General features: G+C 54.6%; 2 protein-coding genes across 2 annotated transcripts; one reads left to right on the top strand and one right to left on the bottom strand.

Moving 5' to 3' along the window:
• The first annotated feature begins 2787 nt into the window (after window positions 1–2787).
• PEX6 (peroxisomal biogenesis factor 6) lies at window positions 2788–14975 on the top strand. The gene is made up of 17 exons (XM_008515810.2): window positions 2788–3749; window positions 5319–5482; window positions 5951–6034; window positions 9800–9902; window positions 9987–10120; window positions 10755–10866; window positions 11247–11455; window positions 11885–12080; window positions 12229–12305; window positions 12459–12591; window positions 12673–12878; window positions 13010–13071; window positions 13316–13424; window positions 13714–13830; window positions 13954–14031; window positions 14178–14317; window positions 14515–14975. The coding sequence occupies exons 1-17, from the start codon at window positions 2865–2867 to the stop codon at window positions 14649–14651; spliced, it is 2946 nt and encodes a 981-aa protein (XP_008514032.1). The 5' UTR covers window positions 2788–2864; the 3' UTR covers window positions 14652–14975.
• Window positions 14976–15109: 134 nt separating this feature from the next.
• On the bottom strand, window positions 15110–18181 carry GNMT (glycine N-methyltransferase). The gene is made up of 6 exons (XM_008515811.2): window positions 17696–18181; window positions 16686–16813; window positions 16124–16240; window positions 15779–15921; window positions 15554–15675; window positions 15110–15471 (listed from the first exon to the last, which is right to left on the bottom strand). Exons 1-6 carry the CDS (start codon window positions 17899–17901, stop codon window positions 15300–15302), a joined length of 888 nt encoding a protein of 295 aa, XP_008514033.1. The 5' UTR covers window positions 17902–18181; the 3' UTR covers window positions 15110–15299.
• Between the last annotated feature and the right edge of the window lie 450 nt (window positions 18182–18631).

The raw sequence follows: 18631 nt of genomic DNA, 5'->3' as shown, positions 1-18631 counted from the left end.
GGATTGGTCATTGGAGCCAAGCTGCTTCCTTTTTTTCTCATTGGAAAGGAAGAGTACAAACCGCCAGGGTTCGGCTCGCAGAATTGGCCGAAGTGGGAGGTCCCGCCCTAAAGTGGGTCGAGCTCAGCGAAGGAGGCGGGGGTAAGGGGAAGCCCCAGCTTAGCAGAGTGCCGCACTCCGGCGTCTGTTGTGCGTCGGCTTCGGCCATTCTTCGCAGCGCATTCTCCCCTATAGCGGCTCTCACGCTTTCCCTACTCTGCTGCTCCGCCCAGTCCAAACTGAAGGAAAGAAGCCCTAAAATGAAGGGTACCTTTCTTCATCAGGGTAACGTAGCACTAACTGCATACGCAAAATTGATTGAAATTGCTCCCAAGAGTCCTTGAGGGCATCCGTTTCCTAGACAGGGCTTTCAGAGGATCAAAGGGGAAGCCCGGAATACCGGGAGCTGGGTGAAATGAAGTGAGAATCCCGGATTTGTTGCAACTTTGGAAAGAGGGTCCCGTTCCTGCTGCAAGTGTCCTGCGATTGGGAACCAGACTTGAGCACTTGAGAACGCAGTAGCAAAGTTACCTCATCGCTGAGTGTCTCCGGGAAGTACATGCCTTACTCCCCACCCTGCCCAAGCCACTGCCCTAATGGATAAGACTAGTTTTTGCCCTCAAGGATTTCACAGTCTGGTAAAGTTCACAGACGTGTATAAACAGATGATTAAGATACAATGTAATAAGCTACACAAACCTAGAGGTGGCTGGAGGAATACCTTTCAGAAAGTGGATTCCAGTAGCAGATAGACTGACTACATGAAGAAACTAGAGAAGGCTCAAGAATAAGCCTGTTGTCCTTGCCCAGGAGAGCAAAGTAATAAGACAGTGGCCATCGATATGGAGAAGAAAGGACAAAATTGGGAAAAGCATAGAATCAACAGGATTTGGTGATTCATCAGATTGTGCAGAGGATGGTAAGGGAAAGGGAGGAGTCGAGGATGACTCCTGGAAGCTGTCAGAGAGGTAGGAGAAAAACTCCTGTCATAATGGCAGAAGAGTGGTCAGTAGTTTCAGAGTCCAGAAAAAGGTTGAGTAAGGTAAAGATTAAAAGCGTTATCTTAACTCTGCAGTTAAGTTATAGGTGATCTTTGCACAAAAGTTTCAGAGGAGTGGAAGGAAGGTTATAGCAGATTGAAGAATGAGCAAGAGGTATGGAGGTAAAGGCAACAACGTAGGCTCCTGGCTATCTTACAGAAATAGTATTTGGCTTTCAGTGACTAATGACGATTTCAAGTTAATGCAAAATGGACTGCGTGCCAACCATTATTTGCTTGAGAGGAAAGGACATTTATCTGTGGATGGATATTATGTGTATGAGTGCTGACCCCCAGGTGGGATACCAGATGTATTTACTCATTCCCAAGACCTCAAGGAACACCATAGTCCTGAGGCGTAGAGCTTGCCTGCTGCTGTGTAAAGCAGGTGTATCTTCTTTGGACCCACCCTACCATCCTCCCAGTCCTTGGTCCCTCTGGGAGGCAGGGGACAGAGCCACATAATAGTTTAGAACTACCAAATGGGAGCTTTCATCCCTATGAATTCAGGTACATAGTACATTCTTGCATGCTATTTTAAAGATGTGGAACTGGGCAATTTCTGGTTTAGAACTAAAGGTACTTCCAGGAACTATAATCAGATACTTAAAAATATTTTCCTGTCTCTCCAAGGGTAGAAATACTTTATAACATGTAAATCTAATATTCAGCTCTCAGATTTTCAGGAATGCATAATGTACAAAGTAGAAGACTGCCTTAAGATGTTCAGCTGTAAAGAAAAGGAGAAAGTTGCATAGTAGCTGGAAGAGAATGCAATGTGCAGAAAGACTAGATTGCCACCAACCAATCCATTGATTCTAGGTGCAGATATATTGCTAACGACTGGAAGTGTGGCCTACCAATGTCCAAGTGCCTTGTACAGAGCAGTAGAGGTGGAGACAAGGATGGAATCTAAGTAACAGCACAGGTGGGAAGCAAGGTGTTGGTTTGGTGCTCATGACTGAAGCCTTCAACCCCTTTCTTCTGGCTGCTCTGCTGCCCACCGCCCTCTAGGGTAGAAATAAGAAATGGGTCTCCAGCCTGCAAGGATTGATGGTGGGGAGAGCAACTGGGTTTTGGAGGGATGAAAAAGCTTTGTCTTCGTTTCAAGTTTAGTGGGAGGAGAATGAACAGGACAAGAAACACTGGAATGCGGGTTTTGTGTAGGATGTGTTGGAACAGGTGTGACAGCACCAAGCACTCCAGGGCTACATGAATCACATGTAGTAATTCATCCAGCAGCCACTACATATCCATAAAAACTGTCTGAGACAGTTTTATAATCCTACCACTCCCTCCTGCAGCCTTCCCCACAACCCCCAAACCTCAGTGCCTACAGTTCCACAGAGGGAACTGTAGGAGCTCCACAGAGGAGTGGACTCCTTCCTAAACACTCCACCCACGGTTCCCCGCTACGGGCCGAGTTGGTCCGGGGCACCCTGACCCTTCATTGATCATTAAATGAACTGTTAAGTACATGGGATGGGGTAGTTAAGAGGACGTTACTCCCCCAGCAGGAGCAGAAGGCAAATCCCCGTAAACACAATCTGAAAGGACGCGCGCGTACACTCAGTGATCGTGTTACCGCCGTCGAAGCAGCGTCGCATCCTGGCCAAGCCGAGGCGCAGCGCTCTCTCTCGGAGCGTGCTCCCTGCACCCGACGCCCCTCCCCCTTTCCTCGCACCTCCCCTGACGGAAGCGGAAACGGCGCGCGCGCCGCCTCGGCGCCTGCCTCTCCAGCCCCGGAAACCGCGCTCCCTCGCCTTCTGGTTGGTGTCCTGTCACCATGGCGCTGGCAGTTTTGCGGGTCCTGGAGCCCTTCCCGACCGAGACCCCCCCGTTGGCGGTGCTGCTGCCGCCCGGGGGCCCGTGGCCTGCAGCGGGGCTGGGCTTGGTGCTGGCCCTGCGGCCTGCAGGGGAGAGCCCGGCCGGGCCGGCGCTGCTCGTGGCGGCCCTGGAGGGGCCGGGCGCGGAGACCGAAGAGCAGGGGCCCGGGCCCCCACAGCTGCTGGTCAGCCGCGCGCTGCTGCGGCTCCTGGCCCTGGGCTCCGGGGCGTGGGTGCGGGCGCGGCCCGTGCGGCGGCCCCCGGCGCTGGCCTGGGCGCTGCTTGGCACCTCGCCGGGGCCCGGGCTCGGACCGCGAGTCGGGCCGCTGCTGGTGAGGCGCGGAGAGGTCCTGCCAGTGCCCGGACCGCGGGTGCTGGAGACGCGGCCGGCGTTGCAGGGGCTGCTGGGCCCAGCGACGCGGCTTGCTGTGACTGAGCTCCGTGAGCGGGCCAAACTGGGTCCGGAGCCTGGGGACAGCAGCCGGCCCCCACCCCCGCCCGTGGTGTCCTCCTTCGCGGTTTCCAGCACAGTCCGGCGACTCCGGGGAGTCCTGGGAGGGACTGGAGATTCACTGGGGGTGAGCCGGAGCTGTCTCCGTAGCCTCGGCCTCTTCCAGGGCGAATGGGTGTGGGTGACCCGGGCCGGAGAGTCATCGAACGCTTCCCAGCCACACTTGGCCACGGTGCAGGTCCTAGAGCCTCGCTGGGACCTCTCTGAAAGGCTGGGACCCGGCTCTGGGCAGCAGCTGGGAGAGCCCCTAGCCGACGGACTGGCCCTCGTGCCTGCCACTTTGGCTTTTAATCTCGGCTGTGATCCCCTGGAAGTGGGAGAGCTCAGAATTCAGGTATGATGCAGAACTGAGGTCAGGAATACTTCCTCCTCCTTATCCTCTCTTCTTTGTCTTAACTGAATTGGAAGACCAGAGCTGTAGAGTTCACATCCGTTCCACCTTAGATCTTGGACTTCTCACTTAATGTCTCTTAGCTTTATTTTATCCATTCTTTACATCAAAATATAATCCTCCATGGTGTGGTGGTGGATGAGAAAGGCTTTCATCTATTCAGGTGAAAAGTGAGATTCATAGTCAAATTACCAGGTGTGTATATTAATCTACTCAATCTAATCAGTTTGTGGAATTGCTACAGTGTATCCAGTATTATGCCGGGTAGTATGGAGGATGGTATCTCACTGCTTTTCTTTGGCTCCTGCTTATCCTTGGCTTCAAATTCCTTCCTATTCTTCTAGCGTCATGTGTTAAAATCCTACCATCCTTTCCTTCAAGGCCCATCTAAAGATGCCACCTTCACAAGGGCTGTCCTAATCTCACCACCACAAATTTAACGTGATTTCCTCCTATAGCGTTTTGTGCCTTTCTTAGGGCATTTATTTTATTCTGCTTTGTTATGAATATGTAATCTGTCTAATCTACAATTATGTATTGTAAATTCCTTGAAGAGAAGGGTTCTTTGTTATCTCTAATGCCTGGGGTTTAATGTTAATATTTTATTAAATATATCCAAGAGAAGTTTTTGGTTTCTGCCTTTAAGGAGCTTACTTCAAGAAGATAATTGTATTTGAGGAGACAAATATAGTCCAGTGTTTAAGCACCTAGATGTGTGGTTGAGGCCTCCGCTGTCCAATATAGAAGCCACCAGCCACTTTGTGACTTTGTTAATTAATTAAAACTAAATAAAGTTAAAAATTCAGTTCTTCAGTTGCGTTAGTCACATGTCAAGTGCTCGATAGCCACATGTAGCTATAGAACATTTCTATCACTGTAGAAAGTTCTATTAGACAATGCTGGCATAGCAGTTAGTGCTATGGGATGTCAAGCAGAGACAGAAGATACGCATGAAAGGGAGTCAGGTGTGGGTTTCCTTCTGCATGGGGGAGAAACTACTGGTGTACTGAGACTGGAGCTCACTTAGCTGACCCAGCCCTTTCAGCTTCAGTTACCTTCAGACTGGAGCTCATTCAGCTGATCCAGTCCTGTCTGTCCTTTTCCCACAGCCTAAATTCAGAGTGTCTCCAGTAATGTCCACTTAATATCAATCCCAGTGGCTTCCTGGCGTCACTCGAAGGACTTGTGGGGATTAAATGTCTTTACCATTTCAGTGGCTCTGGGCCAACTTAAAGGTATCATAGAAAGGTTTTCTTTACTGAGAAACTTTTTTGGAGCTAGAGTCAGAAAAGTTAGAATCAGAAATCTCTTCCTAGTGCCCATTAGAAGGAGAGGTTTCTGTTTTCTAGGGAAGATATAGGTATTCAGCTCTGCCAGCCTAGGCCTCCCCTCCCACAAGCCTTGTGCCTATGGGAATGACAGAGGATGAAAGTAGAAATACTGGCTGCTAAGAGAAGGCAGAGCCTGACTCCTTGGGAGAAGGTTATAAGGTGGTGCTTATTTCTCTAATAGAGGTACTTGGAAGGTTCCAGCGCCCCTGAAGACAAAGGAAGCTGCTCAGTGCTGCCTGGGCCTCCATTTGCCAAAGAGTTACACGTCGAAATTGTGTCCTCTCCCCACTACAGCAGTAATGGAAATTATGACCACGTTCTTTACCGACACTTTCAGACACCCAGGTTAGCTGGTTACCCCTTTCAGGTGGATAGCATCTGACCTTCATTGCTCTCCTCCTATCCTGTGGTACCTACACCCAGACCCACAGAGCCTCTGACTTTAAAAAAGCCACCTTTTAGGCAATATTGTGGCTAGAAGCTTCTTGGTGTGTCAGGCAGACAATAGAAGAGAAATCTGGACCACGAGGTGGATCTGGACGTTCTAAACTGAGAAACCTCTTTGATTTGAGAGGGCCCCAAAAGAACCAGGATCCTGCTTCTCCTCTCTGATCCCCCTTTCTAGCCTCTCCGCCATTTCCCCCAGCTCATTCTAGGTGAGACTTGTTCTCTGGACAACTGCTTGGAATCTCTGGGTGGGCCGCAGGCCCCTAAGAAGTAGTCTGCGTGTTGGGGGTGGGAACGGGGAGAATGTGTCAGGTACACGATCTTGACTCCCACTGTGAGCTGACCAGGGCCTCTGCTGTGTTGCAGGGCAGTCCAGGAAGGGGATGTTCTGTGTGTGCCAACAGTTGGGCAAGTGGAGATCCTGGAAGGAAGCCCAGAGAAACTGCCCAGGTATGCAGCCACCTCGTGTCTTACAGCTGCGCTTCTTAACCTGGGTGCAGGAGTTCTTTGATCCTCTCCTCCCAGGTGGTATGGAATAATGTTGTGCACAAGAACATTTTGTTATCCTGTACATTTTTCTGGAGAGAAGGTACATGATCTTCAGATTCTCAAACAGGCACATGACTGAAAAAAGATTAAGAACCACTGCCTGCTGGCTCTGGGAGGTGTTTATCCTCAAATTGATTGGTGGTCGTAGGTAAAGGGAAGCTTTAAAAATAGCTTAATGGCCTCAACCAAGGTGAGATTCCTTGCTTTCCATTCTCAGCCACAGTGATATTTGGGCAAAGATTTGGGCCACACCTCTGGTATACTCAACATAGGGAGATCCAGGCTCCAATTTCTGCCCTAATTGATGCAGTGTGCACATACTACTTTTCAATCCTGTCTCCCAAAGAGGGGGAGTGAAGGATTGCTGCTGTCCTTGAGAGGCCTGCTCTTTCCTTGTCCTCAACAGAGAATGAGAAATAGAGCGTAACTGAGCCAAGAACTCCAAAACAAGGAGTACACCCTTCTCCTCCTGTTGACTCTGACCACAGAGGTAAAAAGAGGAGGCAAAGAATTCAGAGACTCCTTTGGCCTTATATGAAGGGGGAAGAATGTGTAGCCCCATACCCCAGCCAGTCCCTCTATTCAAGACCAATTTTCTGTAGGGGTTTACCAGAAGAACACTGGTACACACGCTAACTCAACTTTCAGGAAAATCTCAGTGAAGTGGTGGGACTGCCCTGCAGGAAGCTGGGCATAAGAGCCGTCAGGACCAAAGTCCTTGGTGTTGACCATCCCTCACCTCAACCCAACCCTAATTTTACTCTAAAGACAGTGGTGGCCAAATATTTAGCCCCCACTTCCTCACTCACCCCCTGCAGTAAGCCCCAGCCAAGAGAGAGATGCCTTGTCTGGGGCGCCTGACTCATCCTTGGTCAACATTCAGAGCTTAGTTCTGGCCAGTGCTCTATCTCCCCAATCTCAGGGCTATGGTACCCAGGTGAAGGGCCCGGTAGTGCCCTGGGTAATCCCATTAAGTGCTCCACAACACCCCTTTGAGCTTTCCCAGATCAAATCTACAACTGGGACCTGGTGGAAAATGCCAGGCTGGCATGTATCAGTCACTTCCCACTTCTTTTTTTTTTTTTTTTAAGATTTTATTTATTTATTTATACTATTTTATTTTTTTGAGGAAGATTAGCCCTGAGCTAACATCTGCCACCAATCCTCCTCTTTTTGCTGAGGAAGACTGGCCCTGAGCTAACATCCATGCTCATCTTCCTCTACTTTATATGTGGGACGCCTGCCACAGCATGGCTTGACAAGCGGTGCATAGGTCAGCACCTGGGATACGAACCCCAGGCCGCTGAAATGGGATGTGCGAACTTAACCACTGCGCCACCAGGCCGGCCCCTAAAGATTTTATTTTTTATTTTTTTATTTTTCCTTCTCCCCAAAGTCTCCCCAGTACATAGTTGTATATTTTAGTTGTGGGGTCCTTCCAGTTGTGGCATGTGGGACGCCACCTCAGCATAGCTTGAGAATGGTGCTGGTCCGTGCCCAGGATCCGAACCAGCGAAACCCTGGGCCCCTGAAGCAGAGCACGAACTTAACCGCTCAGCCATCAGGCCGGCCCCCTCCTTCCCATTTCTACCTCCCATCCTAAATATTGCAAATGTCTATGAGCTAGCTTTTTGTAGGAATACTATAGAATGCCCATCTTTTGTACTTTCAAAGGAAAACAGGCACTAGGCCCTCCTGAGACAGACCAGCAGGCCAGTTCTGCTCCTGGACCTCTGCTGTTGCAGCCCTCTAGAGATCTGTCTCCCTCCTCTGGGTGCTGAGTGCATAGTTCTTACCCCTGAGCAGATCCTGGAAAGCAGGGTTGGGGTGGGCAGGTGGATCCAGGGCCACATAAAGATGAGTGCTTTAGCCTGCATCCCAGCCATGGTAAGGGAGGCCCTGCAAGGAGGCTCCTGTGATCTTGGAAAAGAGTTCTGCTGTTGGTAGTGTAGCCTCTGCAGACTCTCCCCTGTGTTCTGCTGCCCAAAGCCAGGCCAACGAGATCCAGCTTCACACTCTCCCATCTGGCTCTTGGGACACAACCCACTCTTCCCCAGCAGTGTGCAGATGTGTTCCAGAGGTCTGGCCTTGTTCTCACCGAGGTGGTCTAACCACCCTCCATGGGAGAGGGAGTCTCCCCAGCCCCCCACAGGGATGTTCCGCCTTGGATTCCAGTGCTTTCCAGATGCACTCTGACTCAAGATGCTTGGCTTGATTGGGATTCTAGGTGATAGACCCACTTATCATTTATTTATAATGAAGAACACTAGGACACCATTTTCCTTGTATTCTAGTTTTTACCACAATCACTGCCTACAGTAATAGTTGCAAGAATTTCATAATACCTGGTATGCTTCCCCCCTCCACCTGGAGGCACTCCCACCCCGCCTTTGCTGCCAGGGGGAGCAGCTTTGTGACTGTGGGACACGGTGAGCAAAGGAATTTGCACCCTGATTTACCTTAAGTAGGCCCAGGTCATAGTCTAGCTGTGTCATTGCCTTGCTGCATGAGGATTAAAGTAGGGAGTCGCAGGGCTGGCCCCATGGCGTAGTGGTTAAGTTCGGTGTATTCCACTTTGGCGGCCTGGGTTTAGGGGTTCGGATCCTGGGCACGGGCCTACACCACTCATCAGCCATGCTGTGGTGGCGACCCATATATAAAGTGGCACAGATGTTAAATAAATAAATATTGGCACAGATGTTAGCTCGGGGCTAATCTTCCTCAAGCAAAAAAAAAAAAAAGGGAGAGTGGCTCATTATTTCTCTATGTGGAAAATTGGGCTAGTAACTGCTACCTGCTACCCACCCTCGGCCCCCTTAGTAGGCTGAGTAACACGAACTCACTCGGATACTAGCCAGTGACTGCACAGCCCTGGTTATGGCTGGGGGAGCTTTTGAAAAATACAGATGCCTGAGCTGCACCCCAGAGCTATTGGAGCAGAACCAGGGTGAGGCTGGGCCTGTGCAGTCTTTTTATTTTTTTCCAAAAGAGGGGAAAATGTTAATTTTTAAATTGAGATATAATTCACATACCATAAAATTCATGCTTTCAGAGTGTACAATTCAGTGGCTTTTAGTATATTCACAAGGTTGTTCAACCAACACCGCTGTCTAATTCCAGAACGTTTTCATCACCCCAAAAAAGAAATCCCCACCCATTAGCAGTCACTCCCTATTGCCTCCTTCCCCCAGCCCCTGGCAACCAGTAGTCTGCTGAATGGAATCCCACACTATGTGAGAGATGTTGTAAAAGTCTGACCAATAGTTCTAGTGTGGGTATGTGTTTGAGGGAGAGACTGTACTCTGAAGCCAGTGGAAATGGTCAGATGCTCATCACTTGGTGCAGCAGTAGCTTCTCCCATTGGGCTGAGTGGGTGGGCCCTTTACCTGGAGAAACACCCCCCCCCAAGGCTCTCTGATGGTTGTCCTGAGGGGTGCGGAGGACAGGCATAGCTTCCGCCCCCGAAATGTATATGATCCAGTCAGGGAGATAAGAAAGACCGTCTGCTTTCCTTTCCCCCTACTCCCCTGCCACCGTGTCTGAGGGCATTTATCTGTGCTGCTCTTGTCCCTGCAGTGGCCCTCTGTGATTCAGACAGCCACCTTTCCTTGGAGAGGGGTGTATGTGGGCTCTGGATAGGGGGTTCATTGGGCCTCTTTCCTGCAGGTGGCGGGAGATGTTTTTTAAAGTGAAGAAAACAGTTGGGGACGCTCCGGATGGGCCAACCAGTGCCTACTTGGCCAACACCACTCATACCTCCTTGTACTTGGTGAGGCCCTGGGGGTGGGAGTGGACCTGGGGAAAGGAGCAGAAACAACTTCTAGAAACTAAAGCTTCCTCCCACCTTTCACAGGTGGGTTCTACCCTGAGCCGTGTTCCAAGGCTCCCTTCAGAAGAATCCACTCCCTGGAGCAGCTTGTCTCCTCCAGGCCTGGAGGCCTTGGTGACTGAACTCTGTGTTGCCCTGAAGCCTCGCCTCCAGCCAGGGTGAGTGAGGGCACTACCTCCGGGTGTGAGAAAAGCCTGCTTGGAACATCCCTGGAGGGGCAGCAGGCCAGACAAGTAGTCTAATGCCCTGGCCAGAGTGGGATTGGGTGGACCTCCCTGAAACCAGTATGCCCAGGCCAATAGCCCAGGTCCTTTTTGTAAGCAAATTCCCAGGCTCCTTTCCTGGGATAACCTCCCTTCTCCAAGGTCAGCTATGGGAGAAGACTCTTCAACAGGCACAGCTGTCTCTGAGACTGCCCTTCCCCTTGGGGAGCCCACCAGCTAACCTGGCCTTCACCACTCTGGCCCTGAAAGACACAGCTTCTTAACCACTGGCCTAAGTGTAGACAAAGCCCCCTCCCTAATTTCTGTCAATACAGTCCAGACCAGACATAACAGTCAAGGCCTTATTGAAGGCAGTGGTGACAAAAGGGAATTAGTCCCTGCCCTGCCAGAGCACCATAGGTGGTGTGGGAAATACGGCCTCACCATGTGGAGACAGCCCTGGGGGAGAGGGGGTGTCTCAGGGAGAGAAACAGGGTGTCTGCCTTCTAGATCCAAGGGTCCCTGTTTTACTGGGGACTCTCAAGTGGGAGCAGAATGGAGGAGACAAGTGTCTGTTCTCTGGTTGCAGGTGTGCCCTGCTGACAGGAACTAGCAGTGTCCTTCTACGGGGCCCCCCTGGCAGTGGGAAGACCACAGCAGTTGCTGCAGCCTGCGGCCGCCTCGGACTCCACTTACTGAAGGTAGGGTTCCTGGAGAGTAGAACCCCAACTATGTCTCCTCCCAAGATCAGATGCTCCCTCTCTCCCTCTCCCCTCTGCCTACTAGCCTGGCCCTAATGCCTCAGCCCAGTGGGCCAGTGAGTCAGGCGTGTTCCCATGATGCTCAGCTCCTGAGAGATATTTCAAGAAGGAAGGGGTTTCAAGATTTTGGTAGATTGCCCAGGGAATGAGGTTAGGGTAAAGAAGAGATAGGACTCGGCCAGTATTACCTTCTTCCCCCATCCCTGCCTTCCAGAAAGAGATGGCTGCATCTTCTTCTGACATCCACCCCCACTGACGCCTTCTCCTGCCCTAGTCACACCTGCCGCTTGCTCACAGACCCATTGGCACCCCCTCCCCAGGTGCCCTGCTCCAGCCTCTGTGCAGATAGCAGTGGGGCTGTGGAGATGAAACTGCAGGCCACCTTCTCCCGGGCCCGGTGCTGCCGGCCAGTGGTTCTGTTGCTGACAGCCGTGGACCTTCTGGGCCGGGACCGTGATGGGCTAGGTGAGGACGCCCGTGTGGTGGCCACGCTGCGTCACCTCCTCCTCGATGAGGATCCCCTTACCAGGTATTCTACGGAGCTGGGCCTGTAAGGGGTGAGGCCCAGCCCTCCTCCCTCTCAGCCTTTCCTCCTCTCTACCTCACCCCCTCAGTGGCTTCTCAGACATCTAATGCCCATTCGGCTGCCCTCCAGACAGTCCTGAGCTGAGGAACTTAGGGGTACCCAGAGGGAAGAGGATGCGGTCCCCAGTATTTCTTGAGGAACACTAGGTTGGAGAAAAAGTGCAGCCTCTGCCCTCAGTGAGCTCCCTGTGTGAGGGGGAGCATAGGACCCCTTCTCAAGGTATTCCGACCCCATCCAGGAAGTTTTGGGGTGCTCATCTTCCTATCCTAGCACCCACCCACCTCCCTGCCCTCCTGCACCAGCCTCAGGACAAGGCAGTACTCAGGGCTGCCAGCCACGTTGCTGCCCTTAGCGCCCACTCCCCGTCTGCAGCTGCCCTCCTCTCATGGTTGTGGCCACCACGAGCCGGGCTCAGGATCTGCCTGCTGATGTGCAGACAGCGTTTCTTCATGAGCTGGAGGTGCCTGTGCTGTCAGAGGGGCAGCGGCTCAGCATCCTGCGGGCCCTCACTGCCCACCTCCCCCTGGGCCAAGAGGTGAACCTGGCACAGCTGGCACGGCGGTGTGCTGTAAGTACCACTCAGTCCTGCCACCCTGCAAGTGAGGGTAGAGAAATCTGAGGCCTCAACGGTGGTCCTCTGCTCCAGCTGGGGGACCAACCCCCAAGGGTTCTTGCCTACCGTGTCCTCTTATGTGACCTTCCCTATGGTTCCCTAGGGCTTTGTGGTGGGGGATCTCTATGCCCTTTTGACCCACAGCAGCCGGGCAGCCTGCACCAGGATCAAGAACTCCGGGTAAGGAACTTGGGCTTAGGAGGGGAAAGGTGGCAAGAAGAAATATGGGTCGGTTGGGGGCTGGTGAGGAAGACAGAAGGGAACAGGACTCTGCTGGGGAAGAGGCCTTAGGTCAGGTCCTCCAGAGGCCTCCCTCTGGGTTTCTCTTTGCAGTTTAGCAGGGGGCTGGAGTGAGGAGGATGAAGGGGAGCTGTGTGCTGCTGGTTTTCCTCTCCTGGCTGAGGACTTCGGGCAGGCGCTGGAGCAGCTGCAGGCAGCTCACTCCCAGGCCATCGGAGCCCCCAAGGTAGGGACTCCAGGTCCTTGGAGGGAGGGCCAGAGCTTCCTCCACCAGCAAGTCCCCAACTGTGCACTTTCCGTCTCCTAGATCCCCTCAGTGTCTTGGCACGATGTGGGTGGGCTGCAAGAGGTGAAGAAGGAGATTCTGGAGACCATTCAGCTCCCTCTAGAGCACCCTGAGCTGCTGAGCCTGGGCCTGAGGCGCTCGGGCCTTCTGCTCTACGGGCCTCCTGGCACTGGGAAGACCCTTCTGGCCAAGGCAGTAGCCACTGAGTGCAGCCTTACCTTCCTCAGGTGGGGAGGGGGCCTAGGAGGGATGATGGGTGGATTGGGAGCTGCACCAGGCTCTGAGGAGCAGGACCAGGGGCTGGCCAGGAGATCATTGTGTCTTTATGTATCTGACCCTCTCACATCCCCTCCCTCAGCGTGAAGGGGCCCGAGCTCATCAACATGTATGTGGGCCAAAGTGAGGAGAATGTGCGGGAAGGTGAGTGAGTGGGGAGGAGCAGGGCTTCTAGCCCTTCCCAAACCCCAGTGACCCCTGTGCCACCCCCACCCTCAACCTGCTCATGATCATTCCTAGTCCTCCTTACCACAGTCAGGTTCCTGCCCAGTAGGGCCTAGTACCTGGAGTGCTAGTGAGGAGTTGTCGAACCTGGGTTTCCTGTCCTATCTCCTGACTTCACACCCCGCTGAGCTTCCCCCTCCTGTGGGCCCCTCTCTCTCCTCAGTGTTTGCCAGGGCCAGGGCTGCGGCTCCATGCATTATCTTCTTTGATGAACTGGACTCCTTGGCGCCAAGCCGGGGGCGAAGTGGAGACTCTGGAGGTGTGATGGACAGGTGAGGAGCTGGGCCAGAATGGAGTCTGGGGTGCAGGACGGAGGGACGTGAGACAGGCTGCAGCAGCCTTCAGAGCCCTTTCTGGTTTGAGACAGTATAACGGAAGCTGAAAGGGGCCATGGAGTTGGGTGTGGGACATTGAGGAGAATGGGGGCCTGTACAGAGGGGTCCACAGGGCACAACTGGACAGCAGGCCCTGTGGAGAAGACCTGCAAGGAGAGGCACCACAGGCAGGGGAAAGACTGAGGATGGGCCAAGGACTCTCTCGCCTTCGCTTCCTCCTTGGCAGGGTGGTGTCTCAGCTCCTGGCCGAGCTAGATGGGCTTCACAGCACTCAGGATGTATTTGTTATCGGAGCCACCAACAGACCAGACCTCCTGGACCCTGCCCTTCTACGGCCTGGCAGGTGGGCAGCCCATACCTCTCACCTGTGCCAGGCCCATTTAGGCCTGTCCCTTGACCCCATCCTGTGCCTCCTCCACCTCTCATGCTGGCTTCCTGACACTTATGCCCACCTATCTCCCTAAAGGTTTGACAAGCTGGTGTTTGTGGGGGTGAGTGAGGACCGGGCCTCCCAGCTCCGTGTTCTGAGTGCCATCACACGCAAGTATGCCCTGTCAGAGGGAGACTCCAAGGGCTTGGGCCTTGGGATGGTGAGGGGGTGAGAGCAATGAGAGAACAGGCTGGTCAGGGATGCCTTCTGAGGGAGGAGGGATGCCAGGGAAACTGTTTCTTTCTGTATCCCCACAACAGATTCAAGCTAGAGCCCTCTGTGAGCCTGGTGAATGTGCTGGATCGCTGTCCTCCCCAGCTGACAGGTGCAGACCTCTACTCCCTCTGCTCTGATGCCATGACAGCCGCCCTCAAACGCAGGGTTCGGGACCTGGAGGAAGGTGAGCCACTCGCCAGCTCCAGAGGTCAACAAAAAGCTAGTGGGCATCAGGCGCCATTCTGGATTTCAGAGGAGTCTGGGGGACTCTGGGCAGGAACGTACCTCCCACAGGGCTCTCCTCTGCTTGGGTATAGACCACACCCTGTTCCCCAGCTGGCATGGGACCTTGGCCTCACCTCCCCCTTGTCACCCGCCCAGGACTGGAGCCCGGGAGCTCCACCCTGCTGCTTACCATGGAGGACCTGCTGCAGGCCGCTGCCCGGCTGCAGCCCTCAGTCAGCGAGCAGGAACTGCTCCGGTACAAGCGCATCCAGCGCAAGTTTGCTGCCTGCTAGGAGCCGTCTGCAGTCTGGGGCCCCGCCCACAATGGCTAAAGGTACCTAGGGATCCCCACAGAGACCTGAAAGAGCAAAGAGCTCTTTCTCAGGCTGCTGCTGGCCCACCTGAAGGCTGCCTCCCTCCAGGAGATCCCCTGGGTGCTGAAGGGCATCAGGAGCCCTGCAGGAGCTCACAGGCACTCGCTGCGCCCCTGTGTGTCCTTCCAGGCCAGGCCTGAGACCAGGACCCCTCTGCTTGGGAGAGCGGTGGGGCTTGGAGTGTGGGGATTGGGCCCAGGGAGGCGGTTCTGTGACTGAAAATAAAGTGTATGCTGCCCCCTGCTGGTGCTGCGGCCTGAAAGGTTGGAGTAGGGAAGAGCAAGATTGCAGGAGGAGTCCCCAGGGGAGGGCAGAGTGGGCGCCACAGGAGCTTGGTCCTTCTGACATTTCTGACACAAACACAAGGCTGCAGGAACTGAAGAAGGCACTCACTATATTGTCCACCCCTCCGTTGGCCTGAAGCCAAATCCCTGGCCTGAAGCGGCAGTCAGCCCCTGCCCACACCCCCAGGATCTGCACCAGGGGCTGGGCTGGTTGTGGGGCAGCCGGTCCCCACCTCCCCAGACAGCCCAGCAGTAGACAGGGTTGTGGGAGCTGAGGCCGTGCTCAGTCCGTCCTCTTGAGCACGTGGATGAAATAGCAGGGAATGTAGGCCTGGCCCGGCTTGTAAGGCTTGAAGTCACCCAGGACACTGTGCTGGCACTTGCCCCCGAAGGCTGCTTGGAGCAACTCCGTGAAGGGCGCCAGACAGTGCGGGTAGTAGGAGAGCCGGAACTTACTGCAACAGAGCCCCCAGACCACCGTGAGGGCTGGTGGCTTCAGCAACCCCCACCTCACCCCCTGCCTAGCCAAGTGGGTACCTTAAGCGAGGAGAACTGTCCTGGCCAGCCCCCGGCACCTGCACCGTGTAGTCCAGGGTCACCATGTGGGCCTTATTGTTCACTGTCAGCACTGATGTCTTGATGTCCTTGGTCAAGTCACTCTATAGATGGTGATGCAGGCCATTAGCCTCTGCAACCACTGTGGGGCCTGGACCCCAGGCTCACACCTCCCACTCTGGGCCCTCCATCCCCCAGAGGCCCTACCTTATAGTAGATGTTCTTCCCTGGGGGTGCACAGCCTGTACTGAGGATGTGGTCATAGTTGCGATGATCAATGATCAGCAGGCCCCCTGACCGCACCATGCTCGCAATGTTCTTCAGTGCCAGCCGGTGCTCACTCTGGTCCCCTGAACTCCAGGCAAGGGCAGAGAGGCTGCATCTGCTCAGGGCCCCCAGTACCAGTCTCCCTCCCATCTCTCCTCCCCAGGGGTGCCAGTGCCAAAGCAGAGAGGGGAAAAGCAGTCTGCTCTAGCAGGAAAGCAGACGCCCAGGGGTCTGGGGAAAGGGGTACAGCTCAAAGCAAGCCATTCCCAAGGCCACACCTCTCACCTTTGCAGTCTGGCAAGTGGGCAAAACTGTTTCCAAGGCAGATGACGGCATCAAAGCCACCCTCTGGAGGCCGGGGCACATCTTTGTCCAGAGTCATCCAGTTGGCTTCTTCGATGACTGGGGGCCAGGAAGGGGAAGAGGGATCAGGGTGGCACCATGGTACCAGCAACACCCACTTCCACCAAGAGCTGTCCTGCCTCAGTTTCACCTTCAAGACACACCGAGGGACTCCCCATCCAGAGAGGGGGAGGAGATCATTATGGACTTGGAGGGGGAAGGGAAAAGAGACGTCGAAGGAGGAGGAAGCCATGGTTGGGAAGGAGGGCTCTTATGGGTTTTTATTTGGGGGGAGGAACAAAACACTATAAACATAGTTAAAACCAGCCCCTCATAACTGATTCCTCATTCTGGTGCCTAAGCCTCCCTTTTCAGGGAAATGACCATAATTTTGCTGTCCCCTTGAGGAAAACAAAACACCCTACCGCAGAAGCTAAAGGCGCCCAGGGCAGAGAGAACTGTGTGTGTGATGGCTGGGCTGGGAGGGCCTGGCTGGACCACGTACCCCACTTGTCGAAGGCGGGCTCGTGCCGCCGGTTCCAGCGCTGTTTGAGTGCGTACTTCAGCATCTTGTCACTGGCATCCACGCTCGTCACACTGAAGCCCTCTTCCACCAGCATGATGGAGTCCACCCTGGACAGGGCCAAGGATGAGGGGCGGGGAGGGCCAGTCAGAGGCCTGGGAAGGCAAGGAGGAGGCCCTGTGCTGGACCCTCCTGTCTCCTCAACTCTCCAGAGCCCATTCCTCTGCTTCCTCTCCACTGACCTCGAATGACCTGGCAAATCTGTTTCTTATCACCGGGTGGCAACCTTATTTTTGTTTTTTAGCACCTGTTGGAAGTCAGGCACTTTACAAACTGTGTATTAATCCTCATGGCAATCCTGTGAAGTAGATACTGTGTTACCCTACTTGAGAGAGGGGCAAACAGCTCCTGGAAGTGAGGTGAGCTATGCACAAGAGGTATATAGCACGGTGCTTTAGAGCACAGGCAACCACCTGTGCTACCCTAACCACCCTACGTCTGTATTTCCTCTCCACTAGAGGGAGGCCCTTGACTTGTCTGAGGCGCAATTTCCACAACTGTAAATGGGCTATCACCACCCTAATCCTGGTGGGGTTTTGTGAGGATTTTTCCTCAACAGCTCGTGGCACAGCACTTGGCAGGGGCAAATGTAGACAAATGTGAGCTGTTAAGGCTGACCAAGGCCACCACACAAGGAGAAATGCTGGAGCCAGGACGCGCGCTGACATCGGTCTGGCCCCAAAGCCCGGCTCTGGCGAACTGGCCCTTCCCAGCGCAATGTGCCCACACCTCGCTCTCACGCTGGGTCTCCTCGGCCCCCTCCTCCTGCCAGCCTCTCCCAGGCTCTTGCTCTGCCCCTTCTGCTCTGGCAGACACCCTCCCCTGGCCCTGGCAGCCCGCCCTGCCCAGCTCCGGGCTGGTGAAGGAGGCTGCTCTGACCCGGGCCGAGCCGGACCCCACTCCCCTGGGCCCCTGACCCTGCTCGGGCTCACCCGGTGCCACAGGCCACGTCGAGCACCCTCTGGCAGCCGTGCTGGCGCAGCAGCCCGAGCAGCCAGGCCTTATACTCGGCCGTGCGGCTGCGGGTGTCCCCGACATAGAGCTGCCACACGCGCGCTGCCTCCCCGTCCGCGTACTGGTCCGGGAGCCCTTCAGCCGCCACCCCCAGGGAGCGGGTCCGGTACACGCTGTCCACCATCCTGCGACGTGCCTGGGCTCCCGGCCGCCTGCTCCGCCTTTATACGATGGCCCCTCGGGAGGCCCGGCCGCCCCACCTGCCCAATGGCAGGTGAGCGCGGGGACACGCCCCTGCTGGGCTCCTGGCCCGGCGCCTGCCGCTGCCCGCGCCGCCGGGAGGACGCTGCCTCGCAATCCTGGACCAGCCCTTCTCACCGGCCTGAAGATCCAGGCCTCTAGACGATCCCATGGCCGGGAACGACTCTCCCGACCCCCTATCCACTTAGCTCAGGTCTCAGGAGGACCGGGGAGGGGCCAGGAGAGCCGGGAGCAGTGAGATTGCTCACTCCACCTCCACTCAAGCTGGAAAGAAAGGAAAGAAAACTTCACAGTCCACACAGAACTGAGGCCCAGGACTGGACCATCCCCAACGAGTGAAGATATTAGTGTATCTAGAGAAAGAATGTCCGACTGAAGGAGGCCTGGTCAGCTAGGGAAGGGAGGAATGGGGACTCTCTGGGGATAATGCAGGTCTGGCCATCCAAGTCCAGGAGCAGTTCCGGACCAAGGGATCACCCCACCCACCTGCAGGCAGGTGTTCCTCTGTCCTGTAGGTGATGCATCAAGCTTTTCCCTGAGCCACCCACGGCAGAGTCTGGTCCTTCCTTCCAACTCCCCACCAACTGGTCACCCTTCTAAAGACCATCTGCTTTCCTCCGAGGCACCGAGCCCACAGGGTGGGAAGTCCAGGG

This window comes from Equus przewalskii, chromosome 19 (genome assembly GCF_037783145.1).
Source record: "Equus przewalskii isolate Varuska chromosome 19, EquPr2, whole genome shotgun sequence".
NCBI lineage: Eukaryota > Metazoa > Chordata > Mammalia > Perissodactyla > Equidae > Equus > Equus przewalskii.
The sequence above is the reverse complement of the archived record's forward strand: the minus strand, read 5'-3'. Positions and strand labels throughout refer to the sequence as shown.

What these genes read in the sequence shown, in the direction of transcription:
- PEX6 (XM_008515810.2), top strand. Translation starts at nt 2,865, where the DNA reads ATGGCGCTGGCAGTTTTGCGGGTCCTGGAGCCCTTCCCGACCGAGACC. An exon ending in ACCAGGATCAAGAACTCCGG is followed by an intron (nt 12,306 to 12,458) that starts GTAAGGAACTTG and finishes TTCTCTTTGCAG; the next exon opens with TTTAGCAGGGGGCTGGAGTG. An exon ending in TGCAGCCTTACCTTCCTCAG is followed by an intron (nt 12,879 to 13,009) that starts GTGGGGAGGGGG and finishes CCCCTCCCTCAG; the next exon opens with CGTGAAGGGGCCCGAGCTCA.
- GNMT (XM_008515811.2), bottom strand. Translation starts at nt 17,901, where the DNA reads ATGGTGGACAGCGTGTACCGGACCCGCTCCCTGGGGGTGGCGGCTGAA. An exon ending in CCACTTGCCAGACTGCAAAG is followed by an intron (nt 15,922 to 16,123) that starts GTGAGAGGTGTG and finishes CCTGGAGTTCAG; the next exon opens with GGGACCAGAGTGAGCACCGG. An exon ending in GGAAGAACATCTACTATAAG is followed by an intron (nt 15,676 to 15,778) that starts GTAGGGCCTCTG and finishes CACCATCTATAG; the next exon opens with AGTGACTTGACCAAGGACAT.